Genomic DNA, 27,178 nt, shown 5'->3' on the forward strand with positions numbered 1-27,178 from the left:
GGCATCATCAGAGAAAGCATGGCAGTCAAAATAGATATGTATTGATATTCTTTAACATAAAGGTCATTTAAGAACTAAAGCCAGTGTTAATCATCTAATTATAGGAGGAATATTGCTAATAGCAACACCATTACTTTATATAGTGCCTTTAACAAAGTAAAATGTCCCAAAGTGTTTCACAGGGATGTGTTCAGGCAAGATTTGACACTAAGCTGCACATATCAAAATCTTGATCAAAGAGGGAGATCTAAAGAATCATCAAGAAAGTGAAAAGTTAAGGTGGGGGTGTTATTTCAGTGCTTGGGGCTTAGATAGCTGATTAGGTAAAATTGTGGATACATGACACCACCATCAGAATTGGATAGGGTTCTCGAAGGATTCTTGGGCAAAAAGAGGTTTCAGAGGCTACTAAGCCCTTTGGAAAATTGCCAAGTATGTCTGATCCATAAAAATTCCCAGTAGATCAATTCTGGCCAATTACCATCCAGTTCACTTGTTTTCCGTCATTAGTAATGTGATGGCAGTGCTATCAAGTGGTACCTACTCACCAGTAACCTGCTTGCATCTACTTCAACTTATCACAAGTGTTAATGAGGAATATTAATAACGTTAGAGTGAATATGAATCAAAGAGAAAACTCTCCATTGGTCTAGTCAAGGAAAATAATCATGGTTTGCAATTAGCCCAGGATATTGCTGCATGAATTCTTTGGTCTATGAACCTGAGCTAGATGTTGTATGCTGCTTCAATGACATTAATTCACTGTTGAGGTGTGAGAAGGGTACTTGTTGATTGGCAAATACTTCGTTCCATTCACAACTCCTCAAAATGAGGCATTTGATGCTTGCATGCATATATGTTGTTAGCATTCAGACATGAAAAATGTGACAAGAAGCAATTCATCTCCAATAGGAGAGGAGGATTCTGACCACCACCTTTACATTTATTAATTGTTTATGGCTCAATTTAATTTAACCTGCTTTCATAATTACTTCCAGTATTTCCTCTTCAGCATTTGCTGTCCTTAAACTTCCCAGTATCCATTCTACATGCTATGTTTTCCTTCATACTATAATTTTTCATTTCTCACCTATTGATAAGCTTTTGAAATTTGTTTTTCTAAAAGTTGGTAATGACTATCTGTTTGAACAACTGAATACTTGGAAAACATGCTCTACATATGTTTTACACAGGAAAAAACCAAGCTCCTCTTAGATTTGGGAATAAATCAAATCAAAGACCAAGCTTTCTACAGAGGATGAGGTCTTCAAGTAAAAAAATTCAATGAAGTAATTGAAAGACATTAAAGATAATTCAAAAGTCTCTGACTTAATGTAAATTTAATTGTCATGAAATATTCATTATGACTTTATTTCATCTCAGTTAACTCCCCTGTTAAGAATGATTTTTTTTATTTTAATTCATTTTCAGGATCTGGGTGGTGTTAGGAAGGCTGGCATTTGTTAGTATTCCTAATTGCTCTTGAGGTGGCAGTGATCTGCCACCTTAAACCATTGCAACCTTTCTAGCGAAGGTATTCCCACAGTGCTGTTGGGTAGGGACTTCCAGGATTTTGACCCTGTGATGATGAAAGAACAGTGATATATTTCAAAGTCAGAATGATATAAAGTTGCAGGAGTGCCTGCAGGGAGTGGTATTCCCATTCACCAGCTGCTCCTGTCCTTTTTGGCAATAGAGGTTACTAGTTTTGGAAGAAATCTCAGGGTAGCCTGGGAGAATAACAAGAGTGCATTTTCTCATTGGTGCAAACAGTAGCCACTGTGTACTGTTGGTAGAAGGAATGAATGTTCAGGTGGTTGATGGAGTGCCAAGCAAGCAGGTTGAATGTCCCGGATGAAGAATTGCTTTAGAGTTGTTGGCCCTGCGCTCATCCATCCAACATGCTTCTGACTTGAGATATCATAAGGTGAGTCATTTGCAGCAGGATATCCAGCTTCTGACCTGCCGCAGATCCCATAGCTGTGTTATTTATAAAATTGGTGGTATAGTGGACAGTGAAGGTGGTGTCCAAGGTTACAACAGGATTTGGATTAACTGGGAAAGTGGGCAAGGGAATGGCTGATGGAATTTAACTGGGACAAGTGCAAAGTGATGCATTTTGGGGAGTTAAACAAGGACAGGACACGTCCGGTGAATGGCAGGGCCCTGGGGAGTGCTATTGAACATCAAGACCTTGGGGTAAGTATACATGGTTCCCTGAAAGTGGTAACACAAGTAGACAGAATGGTGAAGAAGGTTCATGGCATCCTTGCCTTCATTGGCCAATGCATTAAGTATTGCAGTTACAGTTGCACAAACAGTGGTTAGGCCACATTTGGAATATTTGTGTGCAGTTCTAGTCTCTACACTTTAGGAAGGATGTGATTAAGCTAGAGAGGGAGCAGAAAAGATTTACAGGAATGTTGTCTGGACTGGATGGCTTGAGTTATCAGGAGAGATTAGATAGGCTGGGACTGTTATCCCAGGAGCAAAGGAGGTTGAGGGGTGACCTCATTGAGGTTTATAAAATTTAAGGAGCATAGGTTTAAGGTGAGAGGGGAAAGATTTAAAGGGGATCTGAGGGACAACTTTTTCCACACAGAGGGTGATGGGTATATGGAACAAGCTGTCCGAGGACGTGGTAGAGGCAGGTAGAATTACAATGTTTAAAAGACATTTGGACCAGTATGTGGATAGAAAAGGTTTAAAGGGATATGGGCCAAATGTAGGCAGATGAGAGTAACATAGTGAGGCATCTTGGTCAGCATTGATGAGTTGGGCCGAAGGGCCTATTTCTGCACTGTATAACTCTATGAATTTATGAATATGACTGGTTCAGTGGAGCTTCTGGTCAGAGGTGACACACAGGATATCAATGGTGGTGGACATGGCAGTAGTAATGCCGTTGGATGTCAAAAGGAGGTGGTTACAATCTCTTGTCAATAGTCATTGCCTTACACTTTTGTGGCATGACTGTTACTCGCCACCTATCAGCTCAAGCCTGAGTGTTATTTAGAACACCTGTGCTCTGAACGTAACCATGACCTGCATCTTCCCATTGCCAGTCACTTCAACTTCCCCCTCCCACACCATCATTTGATGACAGTCCTCTGCCTCCTTCACTGCCAGGAGAATTCCAAGCGCAAACTGGAGGAACAGCACCTCATTTTCCATCTTGGAACCTTGCAGCCTAATGGCATGAACATTGAATTCTCCCACTTTAGGTAATTCCCCACCCTCCTTCCCCACAGCTCGATTTTCTTTCTTCCCCCCTGCCCCCCCCACCCCCCCCCCACCATGCTTCTTCTCTTCTTCCCTTTCCTAGCCTCCTTTTTTCCCTCTCTCTTCTTACCTTTGACCCATCGCCCAGTGGATGTGCTCTCCCCTCCTCCCCCGCACCTGCCTCTCACTGCCTCTTATCTGGATCTACCTGTCATCACCTTGTGCCCACCCCGCCTTCCCTCTTTTGTCCACCTACCACTGCTCTGCTTTTCCCTCCTATATGTTGGGCTTCCTCTTTTCCTATCTTCAGTCCTGAGGAAGGATCCTGATCTGAAACATTGACTGCCAGCTTTTCTCCACAGATGCTGCCTGGCCTGGTGAATTCCTCCAGCATCATCATATTTTTTTATTTAGGTCTTGTTGCATGTAGGCATATGGGCTGCTACTTTTTCTGAGGAGTTCTGAGTGGAATTCAAATTGCATAATCATCAGTGAACATTACTTCTGACCTTATGATGGAAGGAAAGTCATTGATGAAGCAGCTGAAGATAGTTGAGCCAAGGGCATGAGGAACTTCTGCAATGCTGTCTTGGGGCTGGGATGATTAACTTCTGACAACCAAAACCATCACCTTTTGTGTGAGGTACCGCCCCAACCATGAAGTGCTTTCCTTTTGATCCCATGAGTTTTACAGGGTGCCCTGATGTCACACCCTGTCACATGCTGCCTTGATGTTAAGGGCAGTCACTTTCACCTCACTTCTGGAATTTTGTCCTTTGATCCATGTCTAGATTTTTGCTTTAATATGATATGAATGGAGTGATCCTGCCAAAAACCAAAATGGGCATCAGCAGATTATTGAGAAAGTGCCACCTGATAGCACTGATAATGGCAGCTTCCATTGCTTTGTTGAATGATTGAGAGTAGATGGACAGTAATTAGTTGGATTTGTCTTTTTAGTGAACATGATGCACCTGAACAGTTTTCTACGTTGTTGGGAGATGTCAGTATTATAACTTTACTGGAACAGTTTGGCTGGAGGAGCAGCTATTTCTGGAGTGCGTGTCTTTAGTATGATAGCTGGATGTCGTTTGGTCCTGTATGATATCTCATTCTGCAGCTTTTACTGTATCCAGTGTTCCCAGCCTTTTTATCACATGAAGTGAATCAAATTAGCTGTTGACTATCTTCTGTTGGGATCTTTGAAGGAGGCTAAAATGGATCATCTGTTTGGCACTTCTGGCTGAAGTTGGTTATGAATGCTTTGGCCATTTCTTTAACACTCTTCTGCTGGATCCCACCATTGAGTGAGTTGCCTCCTCCCATTGGTTCTATCACCATTCATGATTAGATATGGTAGGATCGCAGACCCTCTGTTTAATCCATTTGTTGTGAAGTCGCTTAGCTTGTCTATTGAATGCTGTTTTTTTTTGCTGTTTAGCATGCAAGTGATCCTGTATTGCAGCTTCAAAGGCTAGTATCTCACCATTTTTTTTGTCATGCCTGGTGCTGCTCCTTGTCTACTCTTCTGCACTCCTCATTGAACCTGTAATTGAGTTACTGAGGAAAAAATGGATAGAGAAATTTCAGGAGGATTTGTGGGAGACTGCTACCCAGATTATACAATCTCAGGGCAATAATGCTCTCACTACAAAATCACAGTTATGTTTTGTTTTGCAGAAACAAGACACTGGTCAAGTTCTGTTGAATATGGCCTATAAACACCTAGAATTGATTGAAAAGGAATATTTTGGTTTACAGTTTATAGATGATTCAATAGAGTGCCCTGTGAGTATATTTATTATTAAAGTATGATTCTTATTATGCATGCGTTTTGTTACTAACTTGATTGGAAAAACTAACATGGATTCACTAATTTCATGCACAGAGGTGGCTTGAACCGAGCAAACCTATCAGGAAACAGCTTAAAGGTAAGTAGATTGACTTGCAGTGACTAAATATTGTTAACATCACAAACCAACTTGATTGATTTCACTTAGCTACGCATTATTAGTAGTTACCGTTAAATAAAATATGAAGGAAGCAAATAATAATATTGAATATAGAATGCGTGTAACTGTGCAAGGAATATGCGACTCTGTAGCCATTAATATTTCCAGATGCCCTGTTTCAAAGTCAAAGTCAAGTTTATTGTTATGCACAAGTACATGTATGCACGGCTGTAATGAAAAGCTTGCAGCAGCATCACAGGCACAATCATAATATAAGCAGTATGCACAAGAAAAACGTAAATTAAACATAAATTGTACACAATTTTCACAAGAAAATAATAACACAATTAGAACAACAAAAAACAAAATCCATTTTAGTTTTACAGGGAGAAGTTGAAAGCTTCACATAGACAACATTTGAGTTCATTTTTGAACCCGGGTCTCCGCCACTAAGCCAGTGGCTCTATTAGCTGCACCACTGCGCCACCCATAAATACATATTTAGCTTTTGCAGTTGTATTGGGGTTGATTTGCTGGTAAGTATCATCATAGAATCATAGAAATTTATGGAGAGAAAGAAGGCCATTCAGCCCATGCTGGGTAAATATGGACATTAGGTTAATCCCATTTCCCAGCTCTTGACCCAAAATCTATAACTTAAGGTGCATTTGGGTACTTTATAAATGTGGTGAGAGTTTCTCCCTCAACCACCCTTTTGTGGGTCTAGTTCCAGATCCTACCACTTATTGATGTGAAATCACTTTTTCTCTCCTCCCCTCTTCAATCCTTCTACGAGTTCACTTAAGTCTAGGCTCCCGAGTTGCTGATTATTTTGTTTTGCTAAAGGATATAGGTCCTTACTGTTTATCCATCTGAGCCACTCATTATTTTATGTATTTCAATTCCCCTTGGTCGTCTTTGTTGCAAAGAAAACCCCAGCTGAGGAGATCTCTCCTGATTGTTATAACTATCCAGCTCTGGCAAAGTCCTTGGAAATCTCCTCTGCACCATCTTTTGTGCTATCACAACCTTAGAGTTTAGTGATAAGAACCATACACCCTACTCTGACTGTGGCTTGCACTTGTTAAAGCTGTTTGCATGTCTGATAGCAGACTCCTGAAATAGATGTTCTATTCTGAGCTCTCATGGGAAGAGATCACCGGGTGGTCAGAGCAAATGAGTCAAGGTTGTTCTGAAAGTAAAGAACATCCTCCATCCTTCCCAGGCCTTGCTCTTCCCATCATCATTTGGAATAGTATTGAGAAACTAGAGTATGTGCACTGGACGCACATAGAAATGTTGCGTAAATGGCGGAAGGAACAGATCATCATACAAGCCATCCGCCTGCCCATCCACTCTGGCAACTCTTGCCCCATCTGTGGAAGAGTCTGCAGTTTCAATGTTAGCCACTTCAGAACCCACAAAACTGGACTAGAAGCAAGCTGTCCTCAGTTCTGAGGGACTGTCTAAGAAGGTGATGATTCTGTTGGTCAAACATGCAATCTGCACTGCCAGAACTAAAATTATTTAAATTTTGCTTTAGAGTCTAATATAAAAGATTTTTTTTAATTACACACATTAATTGCACTAATTTTGAAGCAAGGAATAATCTATTGAATGCTTAATGTCTCAAGTTTGTAGAAAGCAATATAAATTTTGGACACATTTGACAGCACCTCCTTCCACCTGCATTGAACTGCCATATAGACCACAAGACATCACACTGTTTAAGACACAGTCTGTTGAAGACCACACTCCATGACTCCTCTGCACATCATCCTTGTAATCTTGGTCAGATTATTGTACAAGTGTAGAAATTTTTAGTCACATTATTGCACCATTAGCCACACGATAGTGGGGGCTTTTATCTAAACACTTTGTCCTTGATTTAATTTTATCCCAAATCCCCGAAGTGGATCATAGAAGTAGTGGACCCAAGTGTCAACGTTAGAGTGATGGAGCAAACTGCCCATGGCTAGTTTTCCCTAGCCTGTCCCAGTTTGGAATTGGACTTGCTCTTCTCTCTAGCACAAGAAACTGATCCACCTTAAGGTTCTTATAACAGCATTCTTTTCAAGAAAGTGTTAAAATTATTAGGTGATCTGATAGTTAGTTGCCGTCCTTTGAACTCCAGGACCTGGATTGAATTCCACATGCTAATAGAGCAAAAGCCATCTGGGCTGATGGTATAAGAGTGCTTAATGAGTCACATTCCAGTTCGTGGTGAGTACCATCATAACTGCACAAAATTTTTTAAAATCATGTGCATCAGATGGTGTAATTTAAAGGGATGACAAAGTTGATGGTAAGATGGTATTGTATGGAACATAGAACATTACAGCACAGTAAAGGCCCTTCAGCCCATGATGTTGTGCCGACACTTTTATCCTGCTCTGGGATCTATCTAACCCTTCCCTCCCACACACCCCTCCATTTTTCTATCATTCATGTGGCTATCTAAGAGTCTCTTAAATATACCTGCCTCCCCCACCTCTGCCGGCAGTGTGTTTCATGCACCCACTACTCCCTGTAAAAAAAAACAAAAAAACTTACCCCTGACATCCCCCTTATACCTTCCTCCAGTCACCTTAAAATGATGCCCCCTCCTGTTAGCCATTTTCGCCCTGGGAAAAAGTCTTGACTGTCCACTCGATCTATGCCTCTTATCATCTTGTACATCTCTATCAAGTCACCTCTCATCCTCCTTTGCTCCAAAGAGAAAAGCCCTAACTTGCTCAACCTACCCTCATAAGACGTGCTCTCCAATCCAGGCAGCATCCTGGTTAATCTCTTCTGCACCCCCTCTAAAGCTTCCGCATCCTTCCTATAATGAGGCAACCAGAACTGAACACAATACTCCAAACGTGGTCGAACCAGAGTTTTATAGAGCTGCAACATTACCTCGCAGCTCTTGAACTCAATACTCCGACTAATGAAGGCAAACACACCATGCGCCTTCTTCACAACCCTATCAACCTGCGCGGCAGCCTTGAGGGATCTATGGACATGGACCCCAAGATCCCTCTGTTCCTCCACATTGCTAAGAGTCCTGCCATTAACCTTGTATTCTACTTTCAAATTCAATCTCCCGAAGTGTATCACTTCGCACTTTTCCAGGTTGAACTCCATCTGCCACTTCTCAGCCCAGGTCTGCATCCTATCAATATCCTGTTGTAACCTACAGCAACCTTCTGCACTATCCACAACACCGCCAACCTTCATGTCATCTGCAAACTTACTAACCCACCCTTCCACATCCTCATCCAAGTCATTTATAAAATTCACGAAGAGCAGGGGTCCCAGAACAGATCCCTGCAGAACACCATTGGTCAGTGACCTCCAGACAGAATACTCTCCATCTACAAACACCCTCTGACTTCTATGGGCAAGCCAATTCTGAATCCACACAGCTAAGTTTCCCTGGCTCCCATGCCTCCAGACTTTCTGAATGAGCCTTTCATGAGTGACCTTATCAAATGCCTTACTAAAATCCATGTATACCAACCACATCCACAGCTCTAACTTCATCAATATGCTTTGTCACATCCTCAAAGAATTCAATCAGGCTCATGAGGCACGACCTGCCCTTCACAAAGCCTTGTTGACTGTCCCTAATCATGCTTCTCCAAATGTCTAAAAATCCTGTCTCTAAGAATCTTCTCCAGTAATTTGTTCACCACTGAAATAAGACTCATTTGTCTGTAATTCCCAGGGTTGTCCCTACTCCCTTTCTTGAACAAAGGAACATTTGCCATCCTCCAATCATCTGGCACTACTCCTGCGTCCCGTGAGGACTCAAAGATCATCACCAAAGGTGCAGCAAGCTCTTCCCTCGCTTCCCATAATAACCTTGGATATATTCCATCTGGCCCTGGTGACTTATCTATCCTAATGTTTTTCGAAAGTTCCAGCACATACTCTTTCTTCATGTCAACATGCCCCAGTGTATCAGACTGTTGTATACCATTTTCACAAATGTCAAGGTCTCTCTCACATGAATACTGAAGCAAAGTATTCATTAAGGACCTCCCTTACCTCTTCACACTCCAGGTACGTTTTCTCTTTTATCCCTGATTGGTCCTACCCTCACTGTAGTCATCCTCCTATTCTTAAGGAGCTTTAGGATTAAACACAGCCATATTTTTCAAGCAGTGATGAGCAAGCTTTAACATGTATCTGGTTATGCTAGACCTGAGTGGTTGATTTGAATGCTAGGTAGTTAAATTACAAGAATTTCATTTCCAACCACTAACAATTATACATAAACATGAAATTTCAAAAAAATATTAAATGTTTGTTTCAACCTAAAATATTTCAGGAGATGCACTAAATTTTCGAGTGAGATTTTTTGTAACTGACCCAAGTTCTCTGCAACAAGAACAGACAAGGTAGGCTATGTTTCTGTAAGTACAACTTATAAAATAATAGTTTAATATAATACACATACTGAACTTTTGTAAGTGGTTTTGCAGCAGCTGGTTTCTAAAAAAAAAAATTATTCAATTAGCTGTTACACTGTGACCAGAATCTAAATGTTTGGCAAGTTCTGTGCTGCTTGAAATCTTACAAGTCGTAAAAATATAGTTTTTGAGACTTGGATCCAACACTTTCCCTGATGTAGTTACCTCCAAGGTTAAACAACAGAATTGACTAAAGTAATTATGGACTGCATTTTTGTCCAAGAATTCAGTTGTTTTCAGGTAGTCCTGGAACATTACCAAGATGGAACTGGTGATTGAGTGACTTATTCGGAAGACGTTTGGCATGTTTTCAGTTAGTCTGGCTGTGGAAAATTTTTCCAAATGCTTCACCTTCATACAGTCATACAGGTTTCTATCACTTTCTGTCGAGGGACATAAAGTAATCAAATCTCTCATTGATTTTCAGTTACTATTGACAAAACATCAAACACTATAAAAATGAGTAATTAAATTAGTTGAAAAGCCTTATTCAGCTTGTAAAAAAAAAACTTTTAAAATTGCTGATACAAGAGACTGCAGGTGCTGGAATCTGGAGCAAAAATGAGCTGCTGGAGGAACTCAACAGGTCAGGCAGCATCTCTGCAGGGAAATGGGCAGGCGATGTTTTGGGTCGAGACCTCTCATCCGGACCAGACAAAGGTTCTTGATCCTAAATGACAACTGTCCATTTCCCTTCATGGATGTTGCCTGACCCCACTCAGTTCCTCCATCAGCTCGTTTTTTGCTTTTAAATTGCTGTTTCGTTTTAGAAGCATTCAGTAAGAATTGCTTCTTGTCATCTACCACTGGTCAGGTTTTTGAGCTTCGGTTTCAGTTTTTGTTGTTCATCTGATTTGCCCTTTGTTCTTCTGGTAGGTCTCCCCATTGACATTTCAGACAATTTTTCGCATGTATGATGTTAATCTGATCATCTTCCATGGGCAGCACAGTGCTCTAACTGTAAGAAATAATGTTTTCAGCTAATTGCTGAGAACTGTGTAAGTAGGTGAAGTACTCTGAATGCCTTTAACTAGAAATCCTGGGCTTTAATCTCATTTTGCTATGATAGGACAAAACCTTCTGGAGTGTACATAGCTCATTGCTACAAAGAACATTGTTGTCCAAATGCAAATGCTGGGGAGAAAAATCCCAGCATTTCCATTATTCCAGCAGTGGGAAAGGGTATTAAAATTACTATTACTTAATGTTTGTTCAAAATAATATTGTGTTAGTGCCAACAACTGGAGTTAGGCAAGAGATTTTACAAAGGAAATGCAAAACAATTTGAAAATTCTTTGCTTTTTCATGCCTATTTATGCATGTTAAATGTGTTCCAAATGTTACTGTCCAGCAGTTCGTTGTCCCAGCTAAAATGTTTACAAAGCAGAATGTGTCAGTCATTAAACAACCTTTTTTGCAAATGCCTTCTGTACTTGTAAGTGCCTTCTCTACGTGTGTTTTTTATATTTTGGTCTTTTTTTTCAGGCACCTGTATTTTTTACAACTGAGGAAAGAATTTATTGAGGGAAGGTAATTATTTCCTTTTATATGCTGAACTCATTCTTAAAACTGTAGCTCTGAACAGGCCAAAATTCTGAATCTGTTGATTTCTCCTGCATGAGATTACATTTCATTTGAAGGGTTTCTAAGAACAGTTTAATTGCATGTTTATTGTTCGTATGTCCACTGTGTGTAAAGAAGTTGTCAAATTGTGCTTTTATGAGCCAAAAGCCTGATTCTATTTGTTAAACTGTAGCATGGCTTAACTACTCAATTTGCATAATGATATTCCAACTAGGCTTGACTTGTACATGCACGTCACTGAATTACTGTTCTGGAATATTCAGGAATTTGAGAAGATTTGATTCTGTTTTTGCTTATCCAAATTTAAAATAAAAGTTAAATATCTTGAAGTGGACTTTCTTCTTCAGTCACATGCCCTGAATGTGCAGTACAGGAGCAACTACATTTGTAGTCTGCTTCTGAAAGTGTTGATGGAGCCAAATTTTATAAGCAGAATTTAACATGCAGTCAGTAATGTGTTGCTATATTGTTTTACCATGTTTGATGGCCCCGAATGAAATCTTCCTCAGTTGAGGAACTTCAATTTACCTTTCCTTGTGTTCATAAACATTCTTTAATACATTAAGAATTTTCAGGTTTGCTTTATCCCTTTTTTAAGAATTTCTAATTAGTGCAATGGTTAAAAGAAATGTGTGATCAGTTTCACAACACTTCTCCTTAGACATATTGGAAATTGGTCTGCTTGCAGCTCAAAATTTGTCGGAACAGACTCCTGGATTTCATTGCCCAAACATGTCTGAATCAAAATCAAAGAAGTAAATGCAATAATATAAATGCATATGTGCAGACAGTTTAAGGAGAAATTATGTATTGCCCTGATCATTCTTAGTCTGCAGTACACCATTCTGGATCATTTCCAATTGTGTATTTGGCACTTCCTTCCTTTTGCTCCACCAAGTCAGATCTTTGAGCTATCATCGTCAAATTCTTTTTCTACGACTGCTTTCAAAACCTGATCAAACTGTTCCTTGGAAACCTTCCTTTTTTTTGTTTGAAATCCTGAATATCCATTCCTTTTTCCTGGAATGAATTTCTTTGGGATGGTTTCTCTGTTAAAGATACTGTCAAAGTACAAGCTGTTGGTCCTGTCCAAGTATTTTTGTTTTGTTCAGGTCATGCTGGTCTTTCCTGCCACTTAAGAGAATAGTTGCCATACACTTTCCCTCTTCCATTGACAGTGTAATGTGGTTCATATTGGCAGCATTTTATTTGGATCCTGTGCCCCACTGCTTGTCTACAGCTCAAAGGATGCCTTAACATCTGCAATTTTGAGATTTCCTGCTTCCTAAATCATTTTGCCACCCGAGTATTGGTGGCAGTGTTTTGATTTGGTTAATTGAGTGCTCATTCCAAACATTAAGTTTAAATAAGTTTTGAGTCTAGGAGCTTTCCCAGATATGAAGGTTGTATAGTGTTGAGACTGTTACTGAGCAAACACTTGACCTGTGCCTTGGGGCTCTCATTCTCTTAACTGTTATCCTGACTGACCAAATGCTATTGTTATTGATCAGTATTTACTCAAATGAAAAGGAATGGTTTTCTGAGGCTTTCTTTGTTAAGTAGTATAGCTGTTGATCAATCTTCTGTGCAAAGTCTTGAAATTGTCATTTGTTTCAATAAAATTGAAATGCTTGTAGATATTTAAGGTTAGGGTCCGAGATCTAGTTCGTAAGATTGCGTAATCAATCTTGAGCTTAAAAAAATCCTTGATCTGCTTTTGACCTGTTTAGTAGAATTTTATTTGCAAATGGATAATAGTGCAGTGTAGATTAATCATGGATTACTTATGTCTGACAGCATCATATCTAAGTTTGCGTGTTTTCCAGGTTACCTTGTCCTCACAGCAAAGCAGTCTTGCTAGCTTCCTATGCAGTTCAATGTAAGTAGTGAAATTGTAATACTTTCAATCTGTTTTCAGTGTCTTTACTTGGAAAAAGTCTGGTTTGATTAACTTAAATATAGTGTGTACTTGCGAATGATTACATCAACTTGGTCTGTGTCCAGAATCTTGAACTTGAAGTCACAAATTCGTAAATCTGTAAACTTGTAGAATGAATATACAAGTGCCATCACTAAAATCATCAACACTGAAAATAGCCAGCTGGGTTTCTTTTCAATCTTAAGAAAGATTTTGTACCCCAGTACATTTTGTAGATTTACAATGTTTAATTCAGGAGAAGCAGTTGCATGGAATAACAAACCAATTCAAATAATTGCAAAAATATTACTGTTTAAAAAAAAATCAAATAGGCCTGGGCTTAGGAGAGTAATGCTGATAATAATTGCTTGAAATGAATGATACATATGCCCAAAAAGGCTATTTCCCTAAAATGTGTGCAAGTTGGTGGAATGCTAACTATTGAATTGTATTAACAGTGACTTAAATCTTGCAGCTGAACTTGGAGAGTACAATCCATCTGAGCATCATCCTGGGTACATAGAAAGTTTCCATTTTATACCTGATCAAACTCAAGACTTTCAAACCAAAGTGATGTCTTTGCACAAACAACACAGGTAGAATCAAAACTATTATGTGTTTGGAATTAAAGAGCATTTGATAGTAGTAAGAAAACCATTTACAAAGTTAGTTTACTTACTTGTAATGCTTAAGAATTTATTGTACTTGAATCTTTCAATTTAAAAGAAGCAGAGTCACTCTTGAAGGTCTACTTGTAAGACTTGCTGCTGATTTAAAAACTACGCTGGCGATAAACATCTGCGGAAGTGCATACACTCTTTGGTTGCTGGCAAAACTGCCTGTTGGGTTTCAGAACACCTGTGCCATGCATTATATATGAAATCCAGAGCAGTACACATGTCACCAACGGAAACTGCAACTATGTAAAGAAGCATGAGGAAGAGAAGGACGTCATTTGTGAATGTATTTTGCTGCAATAAGGGAATATGTTGAATCAAGCTGATGAACTCCTTTATGTTAGTTTTTCTGATATGGTACACATATGCCAGCTTTAAGGCCAATGATTGTCAGAGATTTTTAAGTGATTTGCAATAAAAAGGCCTTCCCATTGAGGAAAAAAGAATGATAAATAGCAATCTAATTGAATCCTGTTTATATGCTATGGAGGGAATATTGTAATTGCCAACATAGGAATTGTCCATGTATGCAATTATCTATCTTAAAACAGCTTGGAAGAGTTAGAAACCATTTGATATATTTTAGTATCTGAAATTAAATTATATTTTCAAACTCAAAAAGCAAAAAAAAAAGCAGAAATGAAACAAAAATAGCATTAGAAAGGTTGCTGGCCTAAGTATTTTATACAATTACAGCTCATTCACCACATAATAGCATTGCAATGTTATTTTGCTTTGCATCTAGGTTTTCCCATTGAGGTTTCAAACTGAATTTAACATCAGCAATTAATATCTGTGGTAGATATAACCTGATTAAATTCTGCCCGGTAGTGAATAAGTTGCAACTTGATAAAATGTTTGAGGGAGGTCTTTCTCTGCTGTTGCTGAAAACTAATTACACTTAAATCCCAGATGAGAATTTTTGGTAACATGGCATTTTGTATATAAATCTTTGATGCAGTGGAATTGATTGTGTGCTATTAATTTGTGTTTTGATAATTTTGAGTTACAAGGCAACTTGTGTTTCTTTTCCCTTGGCAAAATTATTTTAATTCATTCTTTTGTAGAGACCTTAAACGATCTGAAGCAGAACTTGGTTATTTAACTAAAGCAAAAGCCCTTGAATTTTATGGTGTGGAGTTACATAATGCAAAGGTAAGCCTGTAAGAGCAAATGATCTTTATTGTATTTATTACTTATACCACTTGGGATTGTTTTCATCTGGTAAAGACATTTAATCTTCAGAAGCTACTATTTTTCAATGTAGCTAGTTATATTTAAGCTAAATTAGAATGCAGTCTTGAGTTTTCCTTCTTCCTAGAGCTATTAAATTTATTGTCAACATTTCTATCTTCATCAAAGGGAAGGATTTTACTCTACCAATTTATCAGTATTAATGAAACCTCTCTGATACAGTTAGACTTTTTGGAAAAAAAAATGTTATCTCTTTAAACAGTGCTCAATTGCTCATTTTGCTGAATTTGAACAGTAGACAAAGATAAAGGCAGGTTTGTAGGTAAATAATGTAACTCAACTTGAGACTGAACTGTACCTGATGGAAAAGGTACAGAAGATCAACTGATACAAGTCTGAAGCAGATTGAAAAGTGGCTCAAAGATTGGTGTGGGAGAAGTGGGTTTTCATTGGTATTGGTTTATTATTGTCACTTGTTCCAAGGTACAGTGGAAAAACTTGTTTTGCATACTATTCGTACAGATCAATTCATTACATAGTGCATTGAGGTAGTACAGGGTAAAAACAATAACAGAATACAGAGTAAAGTGTCACAGCTACAGGGAAGTGTATTGCAGGTAGACAATAAGGTGCAAGGTCATAATAAGGTAGACTGTGAGGTCAAGAGTCCAACTCATCGTATAAGGGAAGCATTCAACAGTCTTATCACAGTGAGATATAGAAGCTGTCCTTGAGCCTGGTGGTGTGTGCCCTCAGGCTCCTGTATCTTCTGCCTGATGGGAGGGGAGAAGAGAGAATGACCCCGGTGGGTGGATCTTTGATTATGTTGGCTGCTTCAGCAAGGCAGCGAGAGGTATAGACAGAGTCCATGGAGGGGAGGCAGGTTTCTGTGATGTGCTGGGCTATGTCCACAACTCTCTGCAGTGTCTTGCGGTCCCAGGCAGAACAATTGCCGTACCAAGCCGTGATGCATCCTGCCTTACTGAACTGAAGTCCTTGTACATCAACTCCATCTTGTTTATAATAAGACAATATTATAATAAGACAAATGGAACCTTGGTACAAAAATGTTACTACTTTCCAAAAAATTTAAAAATATAAAGCTGCTGCATCTAAATGCACTAAGTATTTGTAAAAGGTGGACAAATTAAAAGCATATATTGATGTAAATTGATACAATATAATTGCCATTACAATGACATGGTTCCAGGGTAACCAAGGCTGAGAGACGAATTTTAAAGGATATTCAGTATTTGGGAAAGTGAGGCAAAAAGGAAAGGGAAGTGGAGTGGCATTGTTGGAAAGAGACAAAAAAGCATTAATGGCAAAGGATATTGACTTAAAAAATCATGATGCTGATTCAGTCTAGGTGGACCTGGGAAGCACCAAGAAGCAGAAGATATTGATGGGAGATGCCTGTAGGCTTCCATGTAGTGGTAATGTTGGGGATGATATCAAGATTTGTCTAACAAGGGTACCATTAGGTGACTTTGATCTCTATATAGATGGACTTTAGCAAGGCCTTTGACATGGTAGGCTGGCCTGGAATGTTGGATCACATGGGATCCAGGGTGAGTGGCTAGCCAATTGGATACAAAGTTGGCTTGGTAGTAGGAGTCAGAGGGTGGTAATGGAGGGTTGTTGTTTTACAGATTGGAGGCCTGTGGCGTTGGGTCCACTGTCTGTCATCTGTCAATGATTTGGATGCGAATGTAGTTGGTATGGTTTGTAAGATTTGTGAATGATGCCAAAATTGGTGGTGTATTGGACAGTGAAGAAGGTTACTTAGTATTACAACAGGCTGTAGAACAATTGTTATACATGACCTTGCATCTGATTTGTCTACCTGCACTGCACTTCCCCGTAGCTGTAACACTTTACTCTGTATTCTATTATTGTTTTTACCCTGTACTACCTCAATGCACTTTGTAATGAATTGATCGTACAAATGGTATGCAGGCAAGTTTTTCACTGTATAATAAACCAATACCAATTGGGAAAGTGGGCTAAGGAATGGCAGATGGAATTGAACTTGGACAAGTACTAATGCACAGTAAATGGCAGGGTGCCGGAGACCATTGTCTAAGGGTACAAGTACATAGTTCCCTGGAAGTGCTGACACGGGTAGACAGGGTTGTGAAGGAGCCATTAGGCATGCTTGCATTCATCGGTCAGGGCATTGGACAAAAGCACAGATGTCATGTTACAAGATTTTGGTGAGGCTACCCTTGGGAAATTGTGTGCAGTTCTGGTTGCTGAGCTATAGGAAAGATTTCATTAAGCTGAAAAGGGTGAAGAAGAGATTCACAAGAATATTGCTGGGACTGGAGGGCTTGAGTTACAGGGAGAGGCTGGATAAGCTGTTTTTCCCCTTGAGCCATAGGGGTGACCCTTATAGAAGTGTATAAAATTATGAGCAGCATAGATAACAAAAATGGTCAGAGTCTTTTTCCCAGGGTAGGGAAGTCTAAAACTAGAGGGAAAAGAGTTAAGGTGAGAGGTGAAAAGTTTAAAGGCGATCTGAGGGCAACGTTTTTGGGTATATGGAACGAGCTGCCAGAGGAAGTGGTAGAGAAGGGTACAATTACAATATTTAAAGGACATTTAGACAGGCACATAATAGGAAAGGTTTAGAGGGATATGGGCCAAATGCAGGGTAATGAGACTTGTTCAAATAGGCTACTTGGTTGGCACTGGCAAGGTGGGTCAAAGGGCTTGTTTCCATGCTGCATAACTGTATGGCTCTATAATTTCATTAACTCAAAATAGCATTAATATTGTGTGTACTAGATTGCCTTTCAGACTAGTATGTTGATGAGCCTGTGAGGGTATAGGCGATCCTAGATTGGGTATTGTACAACAGGAATGGATTAGTAGATAATCTTGTGTGGGGTCCTTTATGGAATTCTTCATTAAGGTGGAAGGTGAAATAGTGTGATCCAAAACTAGTGTACTAAAATTAAAGAAAGGAAAATGATAAAGATATGAGGAATGAGTGGGCTATGATATATTAGGGACCTTCATTAAAAGGCATGACAGTGCAGGTCCAATGGCTAACATTTAAAGAATGAATGCAGGAACTGCAACAGTCACACATTCCTTTCTGGTGCAAAAAAAATAGAAAAATTGATTGAACCACAGCTAACAAAAGTGTTAGATCCAAAGGGAAGGAATATGAAGTTGTCAAAAAGAGTAGCAACCTAAGGATTGGGAACAGTTTAGAAATGATTTTAAAAAAAATTAAGAGATGGGTTAAGACAACAAAAATAACATATGAGAGTGAATGTGCAAGGAGCATAAAAAGCATACTGTAAAAGTTTCTACAAGTACATTTCTGCAAGGGGCCTAGATTACTGAAAGCAAATCTAGGTCCCTTGCAATTAAAATTGGAGAATTTACAGAGGGGATCAAAGAAATGGCAGAAAAATTTTGTTTCTATCTTCATGGAAGAGGACAAGAAGAGCTTCCAGAAACTCTAAAGAACCAAGAGCCTACTGGAAAAGAGGAATTAAAGGAAAACAGTATCACCTGGAAATAAATGGCATTTGAAGCTGATAAATCCGCAGGACCTGTGCATCCCAGAGTACCAAGAGACAGCCATGGAAATAGTGAAATCATTGATTGCCATCTTCTAAACTGTTATAGATTATGAAATGATCTTGCCGATTGGAGGGTGGCAGGTGCCACTATTTATAAAAAGAGGGAGAGGGAAACTGGGAACAACAAACTAGCCTTATATAATTATTAGGGAAAATACTAGAGTCTGTTATAAAGGATGTAATAACATGACACAGAAAGTATCTACAAAATTAGTCAAAGTCATCATAGACTTATAAAAGAGAAAATCATCTTTGAACTTACTGGAGTATTTTGAAGAATGTAACTGATAGGATTGGTGAGGGAGACCCAGTGGTTATGATATATATGGATTTTCAGAAGGCCTTGAATTTTGCACACTGATATTCTTTGTTGAACTTCAAACTACATGGTATTGGTGTACTATACTGCAATGAATTGAAAATTGTCTGACAGAGGAAACAATAAGAATATTTTATGGGGTTGCGTGGCAGGCAGTGACTATTGGGATACTGCAGGGATTAGTGCATGGGTCCCAGCTGTGGTGGGATGTGAGTCCTGCTAAAGCTGCAAAGAAGCCTCATGGTGAAGCAGTGAGTGGGAAAATACATACAGATGTACTTTAATGTGATAAATTTGAAGTTCTATGGTCAGTAAAAGCATCTGCAAATATGTGGATAAAGCAGAAAAGCAGAGTTTTATTTCAATAAAAATAGATTGGGAAGTATCGATGTACAAAGTGATTAGGTGTATTCAAGGTACTGAAAGCAAACATTTTGGGTATAGCAAGCAGTTAATAAGGCAAATGGTATGTTTGTCTTCATACTCGAGGTTCGTGTATAGGTGCAAGGATGTTCTGCTATTATGTAGGGCCTTAGTGAGACCACATCGCAAGTATTGTATGTAGTTTTGTTGATCTACCTCAAAAAAGGATGTACTTGCCATAAAAGGAATGCAAGAAAGGTTAACCAGACTGATTCCTGCCATGGTGGGACTGTTGTATGACGACTTACTGCATTGACAAGACTTGTATTCACTAGAGTTTAGAAGAATGAGTGGAGATCTCATTGAAACTTAAAATCTGATGGTGCTTGACAGGCTGGAGCAAGGTGGATGTTTCCCATGGTTGGGGTTTCTGAAACAGGAAGTTACAATCTCAGGGTTCAGGGTAAGACATTAAGGACTGAAATGAGGAGAACTTTCATCAGGGAGGGTGGTGAGTCTGTGGAATTCTCTACTACAAAAGGCTGTGGAGCCAAGTCACTGAATGTATTTAACAAGGATAAATTGTGTAAATTGGTTTATTATTGTCACAGGTACAGTGGTACAATGGAAAAAAAACATTGTTTTGCAAGCCATCTATTCAGATCATTACTTGTGTTCAACAGTTTATTCTGCTTTAAACAGACTTAAAACTAAAGTGTTTGAAAATATGTGCAGGCATGTTGGAGAGAAAAACAAAAATAAAGGCACATTTATCAAGGACACATTATTTGAAATTAAATTGGTTTATTATTGTCACAGGTACCAAGATACAGTGAAAAACATTGACTTTGCATGCCATCCATGTACTGCAGATCATTTCATTACATCAGTGCATTGAGGTGATACAAGGGAAAACAATAACAATGCAGAATATAGTGCTGGCCCTACACTCAGCTCTGGAGCATCTGGACAGTAAAGACACCTACGTTGGACTTTTGTTAATTGACTACAGCTCTGCCTTCAATACAATAATCCCAAGCAAGCTTGTCACCAAACTCTGAGACCTAGGACTCAACACCTCCCTCTGTAACTGGATCCTTGACTTTCTAACAAACAGACCACGATCAGTGAGGATAGGCAGCAGTACCTCCGACACGATTATTCTCAACACTGGTGCCCCACAAGGCTGTGTCCTCAGCCCTCTACTGTACTCCCTATACACTCATGACTGTGTGGCCAGATTCTGCTCTAACTCCATCTACAAATTTGCAGATGATACCATATCTCTATCTCAGGCCGTATCTCAAACAGCGATGAGGTGGAGTACAGGAAGGAGAGAGAGCTTAGTGGAATGGTGTCATGACAACAACCTTTCCCTCAATGTCAACTAAACAAAAGAGCTGGTCATTGACTTTAGGAAAGGGGACGGTGTACATGCACCTGTCTACATCAATGGTCCTGAGGTAGAAAGAGTTGAGAGCTTCAAGATCCTGGGTATGAACATCACCAACAGCCTGTCCTGGTCAAATCACGTAGGTGCCACGGCCAAGAAAACTCACCAGTGCCTCTACTTCCTCAGGAGGCAAAAGAAATTTGGTTTGTCCCCTTTGACGCTCCCCAACTTTTACTGACGCACCATAGAAAGCATCCTATCTGGATGTATCACGGCTTGATATGGCAACTGCTCTGCCCAGGACCGCAAGAAACTGCAGAGAGTTGTGGACGCAGCCCAGTGCATCACGGACACCAGCCTCCCCTCCTTGGACTCTGTCTTTACCTCTCGTTGTCTTGGCGAAGCAGCCAGCATAATCAAAGACCCCACCCACCTGGGACATACTCTCTTTTCTCCTCTTCCATCGGGTAGTAGATATAGGAGCCTGAGGGTACGTACCACCAGACTTAAGGACAGCTTCTACCCCACTGTGCTAAGACTATTGAACGGTTCCCTTATACAATGAGATGGACTATGACCTCACGATCTACTGTGCACCTTATTGCACTGCACTTACTCTGTAGCTGTGACACTTTACTCTGTACTGTTATTGTTTTTACCTGTACTACATCAATGCACTCTGTACTAACTCAATGTAACTGCACTGTGTAATGAATTGACCTGTATGATCAGTATGCAAGACAAGTTTTTCACTGTACCTCGGTACAAGTGACAATAATAAACCAATACAGTTACAGAAGAAGTGCAAGGCCATGAAGAGGTAGATTGTGAGGTCAAGAATCCATCTTATCGTACTAGGGGATCATTCAATAGTCTTATAACACTGGGATAGAAGCTGTCCTTGAGCCTGGTGGTAAATGCTTTCAGGCTTTTATATCTTCTGCCCAATAGGAGGTGGAGAAGAGAGAATGTCTGGGGTGGGGTTCTTGATTAAGTTGGCTGCTTTACCGAGGCAGCGAGTAGTGTAGACAGTCCATGGAGAGGAGTCTGGTTTATGTGATGTGCTGAGCTGTGTCCACAACTCTGCAGTTTCTTGCTGTCTTGGGCAGAGCAGTTGCTGTAACAAGCCATGATGCATCTGGATAGGATGCTTTCTATGGTGCATCAATTAAAAATTGGTGAGGGTCAAAGGGGACATGCCAAATTTCTTTAGCCTGCTGAGGAAGCAAAGTGCTGGTGAGTTTTCTTGACTGTGGTGTCTATGTGGTTGGATCACAACAGACTGTTGGTGGTATTCACTCGTAGGAACTTGAAGGTCTCAATCCTCTCGACGTAGGTGCTGTTGATAGAAACAGAAGCACGTGTACCACCAACCACCCCCCCCCCCCCCCCCCCCCCCCCCCCCACCCACCCTTCCTGAAGTCAATGACCAGCTCTTTTGTTTGGCTGATGTTGAGGGAAAGGCTGTTGTCATGACACCATGCCACTAGGCTCTCTATCTCCTTCCTATATTCTGACTCATTATTTGAGATTCAGCCCAGTATGGTGGTATCATCTGCAAACTTGCAGATGGAGTTTGAGCGGAATCTGGCCACGCAATTGTGAGTGCGTAGGGAGTGGAGTAGGGGACCTCAAGGGTCTAGTTGCAAAGGGAGGTGTTGACTCCCAGGTCGAGGAGTTTTGAGATGAGTCTGCTTGGAATTATAGTATTGAAGGCTGATCTGTAGTCAACAAACAATAGTCTATTGTTCACTCTCTGGAAGACTGATCTGGCGTCTACAAAGGTGTCTGTGGGTACAGGTGCATTGAAGGCATCGAGGCGGGTGATGACATTCCATCTCCCCTTCCGTTCTAAACGTGCATATAATGCATTAAGCTCATCCCAAAGGGATGTGCTGTTGGCTATGCTGCCCGACTTCATCTTGTAGCCCCTTATAGCATTTAAGCCATCCCACAACTGACGGCTGGTCTGGGACTCCATTTTGGACTGGTATTGTCTCTTGGCATCCCTGATAGCTTTACAAAGGTTGTGTTTTGATTTCTTGTATAGGTCAGGGTTATCTGACTTGATTGCCACAGTCCTGAACTTCAGCAGGGAGTGGATCTCCTGGTTCATCCATGGTTTTTAGCTTGGGAACACCCAGATTGACCTCTTTGGTACATGGTCCTCTGCACACTTGCTGATAAAGTCTGTGACAAACTCATCTAGGTTGGCTGCCTAGTCTTTGAATGTGGAGCAGTCGACTGACTCAAAGCAGTCATGTAAAAGCTCACTTATTTCCTCAGACCACCACTGTATGACTTTTTGTACCAGATCATCACATTTCAGTTTAGATTTCCAGGTGTAAAAGACATCAAAAGGTACAGTTTCCCTACTAGCTGATGATGGTTCTGACCCACATTATAAATGGATTAATTTGGAGAAAGCCAGGATGTTACTGCTGACTTGCAACAATAAATAGGGTATTGCTCCATATAAAATGTGGATTGTTGACCAAGCTGGTGGTTTCTTATTTGGTTGATTTGTACATCCAAGTGAAATGTGAACTTTTAATTGTCCTTTATTGTTTGTAGTGTAACACAGGCCAATTCTTGGAGAGCTAACTGTAAGGAGGAGTGGTTTATTGATGTTGCATTGAATTATGAATTTGGGTAATTTAGAAACTGCAGCCCTGGAACCAAAATCACCCAAGTCTGCATTCAGGATTTATTCAAATACAAAGGTTCATTGTTCATAACTGTGTAGAGTTACCAATTCCCAAAGGTTAACCAGATACTCGACAGTTCTGAGTTTATTAAACAGATTTTATGAAAAAGATATTTCAAGTCAAGATACACCAGGTCATAGAACGTAGGGAAACAATACTTGTGTTTTCATTTCATCGATCAAAAAAATTGATTCTTGTTATCAGGAACCATATTGACTGCTATATAACTACATTATTGTTGTACACTTGTTTAATGGCTCTGTTGAGCTCATAATGATCACTAATTGCACTTGCATAACATTCATCATCATTGCCCCTGTCTCAGCCCATCTGCTGCTGAAGTTCTCATCCATCCCCTTTAGCATATCCTGACTCGAAGCTTAGAGTGCACTCCTGGCTGGACTTCCATTTTCTGCTTGTTATACATTTCACTTAAATTGCCTGAGTCATGGTCACCCATCACCCTTAGAATTTTTTTAATATGCATTGATCAATTTTACCTGAGCTGGTGGACTTCATAATGAAAGAATATAATTCTCTTGAAGATGATCACACTCTTCTTAGATTTCTCCAATTTGCATTCTTAATGTATGTCTGTCTTGTTTTTCTAATTAACTGAGGAAAATAGTGATTTATTGGTTTACTTATTTTAGGATCAAGGAAATTTAGAGGTGAAGATTGGAATATCCTCTGGAGGCCTCAGTATCTATAGAAATTTGGCTCGGATCAATTTTTATCCCTGGTAATTATTGCTGGTTATTATCTTGTCTGTTAACTGGTATAATATGTAGTGTAAAGTTCCTATCATTTGTAACTGAATAATGCTACTTTGAAATAAACATTTCTTATTCTGTATTTAATTTTTTCTTCTAAAATCCCTGACTTTTATGTGAGTTGTGATAGTATTGGTACAGAAGATACCCGATGGCCATTATTTTATGACATTTGCCAGTGCATTTTTGTTTATTCTGGGGCTCATTTTCCTCAAATAAAATTATGAACCTCTCTCTTAAATGTGCATCAATTTTGTGATGCAGTTAGAAGCCTGTCCCACCCTAATTAAATCCAATGCTTAGTTTCTGTTATGAGGCTGAAAAATTGGGAAAACAAGTTCTCTTAAATGCTTTTTAACAATGGTATCAAATGTTTACAGGTTGTATGCTAATTTTTAATTTAAACTATTGGAGAAAGTTTCTAGACATTAACATTAAAATGTTCCTTGTTTGTGTATGTCCTACCATCTTAAGTAGAGTAATATATATAAGATTGGTAATGTAGCAGCTCTGTTTAGTAATAAGATAGTGTTATTTGGGTAGATCTTGACCTGCTACAGTGTTTAACAAGTCATTGTGAGTCAACAACCCATGTAGCTCGAAGGAAATAAAAAGGGTAAATAATGTAAAATGCACCAAAACATAACTATCATCCACATTACATTATCTACCACTTTTATTTGAAAGAATATTTATGCAGCTAGTGTTATAAACAGTTTATTGCATGTTATGTTGTTTTGGCAACTAAAACATTCAGTTTTAATGTTGGACAACTGCAATTTTTTTTCTCATTGAAAATTTATTTAGAATGTTCTTTTATTTAGGGTAAATATAACGAAGATCTCTTTCAAGAGGAAACGATTTTTCATTCAGCTAAGGCAAAGACCTGTAAGTATTGCCCAGTGAAAATATGTTTAGTAATGTAATTACAATGAATGCAATGCGGTTTGCAGATTTTCATGTTGAATAGTGTATCCAGTTTTGCTAGCAGTCATTTTGGGTGGAGATGTGCCAGTTATGACTCTGAAAATAGTTATACTGTGAAGGTGATACTTGCGGTGAACGAATGTCAAGTTTCATTTCAATCAGATGTGTTGCTGATGGTTCAGGAATTAAATTTCCAAACCACCATTATTATGTAAATTAAACAAGTACCTTGAATCCCTTCCCTATGGAAGTTTGGAATTTTGAAAATGTTATTTACTTATGCAGTGGTACAAACCATACTGTGAGCACTTATGCATTTTCATAGCCTTGGATGATTTTGGGTTTTAGCAACTTAGTCACGTTCTGAATAAAACCAATAAATGCTGGTCAGGCAGGATACATGGGGTACATAAGGGGGTTGCTGAGCTTTTTTAAAATTTTATTTACAGCGTGGTAACAGGCCCTTCCGGCCTAATGAGTCCGCGCCGCCCATTTTAAACCCAAATTAACCTACCCATATGTCTTTGCAATGTGGGAGGGAACCGGAGCACTCAGAGGAAACCCACGCAGACACGGGAGAACGTACAAGCTCCTTACAGCGATGGGAATCGAACCCCGATCGCTGGCGCTGTAATAGCGTCGCGCTAACCGCTATGCTACTGTGCCGCCCCATAAAAAAAAGAAAGAACGTAGTTCTGAGATCTGGCTCACTGATGATTTCAAATGTCTTTTCAGTGAAGGAAAGAAGAATAGTACTGGTCATTAGTAGCAGGTTGGGAGCATACATTGCCTATGTATAGTAAAATTTTGATAGAGCTGGACTAGCAGATTTTCTGGACTATTAGATGTTACTCCTACTCCAAAGACAGTTTTATTTCATTTTCTTCCACACAAATTTTTTCAGGGAAATCACTAAGTTTAAAGGGAGCAGGAAATATACATCTGCTCTAGCCGCAAACCTGTCCACAATCCTGACTGCTGTCGTTCCAGTCCTCAGCCCTGGCTCAGGCTGCACATTCAGCTCTTGATCTGATCCCCAGCCCTGTCCGTGCTCTGGATTCTTGAGTGAGCCAGATGCCAAACCATCAGGATTTCTGAACAACTGGATGCTAGATTATCAGAGTTTTACTGTATCTCTGAAAATTAGGCATTGTGTTTTGTGATTAGTTCTTGAAAGTGGTCTGTTTGGCTAATTTAAACCCCCATCAATTGTGAGAGGCATGGTACACTATTTCCAGATTTCCATAAAAAGCTTTTTGCAAACCTGAATTTTCAGAAAATTGTCTAAGATGTGGGCATTATCAAAAATTATGTACAGTCTGAGGTAGTACAGTCTTGTGTTGATGCTTGTATGGATTGTCATTTGAGAAAAGTACTGCTGAGGGTTGTAGGGAGAAGTTGGTGCTTTTTGGTTTACCCCTATTTTATCAGCCATGACCACTACATGAGACTTACTAAAGAAGCTTACATCTGTAAAACTCTTATTTAATTGACAGAATGAATCCCAAGAGAGTGCTGTTGGATTTAGTATGCTCAATTATAGAGCATGTAAAATCCTTTGGAAATCTTGTGTAGAACACCACACATTCTTTCAAGCAAAGCAGCCACCAACTCGAGAGAAAAAAGTTCTTACAGACTATTTTACACTTGGGCACAGAAGCCAGAACAGGTTTGGTTGCTTCCATAATTCTTGAAGTTTGCTGTTAAGCATGTTACAAAGTGGTTGTTTTCTTATCAGTACATCTTCTATAGTGACTTTATTTAGTATTTGTTATTAAGTTCATGAAGCAGTACTCTTTTTGCCTTGCTCGATCATTATTTGTATGGGTTACATAGTCCATTGCGAATATTGCATAATGTATGATAAACATTAATTTGCATGTGAGAAACACAATCATTTTGTATAAATTGTTTTTCACTCAATTAATGCAATCATCTGGATTTCCAGACTACAGTGTTAAACACAAGCAGAAACAGTCGTAGGATTCATTTGATTCCTATATTCTTATAATAATGTGTTGGTCAGGACACCCACAGCAAAAAAAAATGCAGGAGTTAGAGCTGAACAAATATTCACCTTGGCAATGTT

At 39.4% G+C, this 27,178-nt stretch overlaps 1 protein-coding gene across 1 annotated transcript in view; it reads left to right on the forward strand.

Annotated features, from left to right (window-relative positions):
• LOC127570201 (tyrosine-protein phosphatase non-receptor type 3-like) overlaps positions 1-27,178 on the forward strand; it is a 143,986-nt gene that overhangs the window by 39,118 nt on the left and 77,690 nt on the right. The window contains 10 exon segments of the mRNA XM_052015470.1: positions 4,903-5,010; positions 5,111-5,153; positions 9,493-9,562; positions 11,120-11,164; positions 13,045-13,097; positions 13,612-13,732; positions 14,881-14,968; positions 24,043-24,131; positions 24,987-25,050; positions 26,586-26,758. Of these exon segments, the coding sequence (XP_051871430.1) occupies positions 4,903-5,010; positions 5,111-5,153; positions 9,493-9,562; positions 11,120-11,164; positions 13,045-13,097; positions 13,612-13,732; positions 14,881-14,968; positions 24,043-24,131; positions 24,987-25,050; positions 26,586-26,758 (854 nt within the window).

This window comes from Pristis pectinata, chromosome 5 (assembly GCF_009764475.1).
Source record: "Pristis pectinata isolate sPriPec2 chromosome 5, sPriPec2.1.pri, whole genome shotgun sequence".
In the NCBI taxonomy this organism is placed as follows: domain Eukaryota; kingdom Metazoa; phylum Chordata; class Chondrichthyes; order Rhinopristiformes; family Pristidae; genus Pristis; species Pristis pectinata.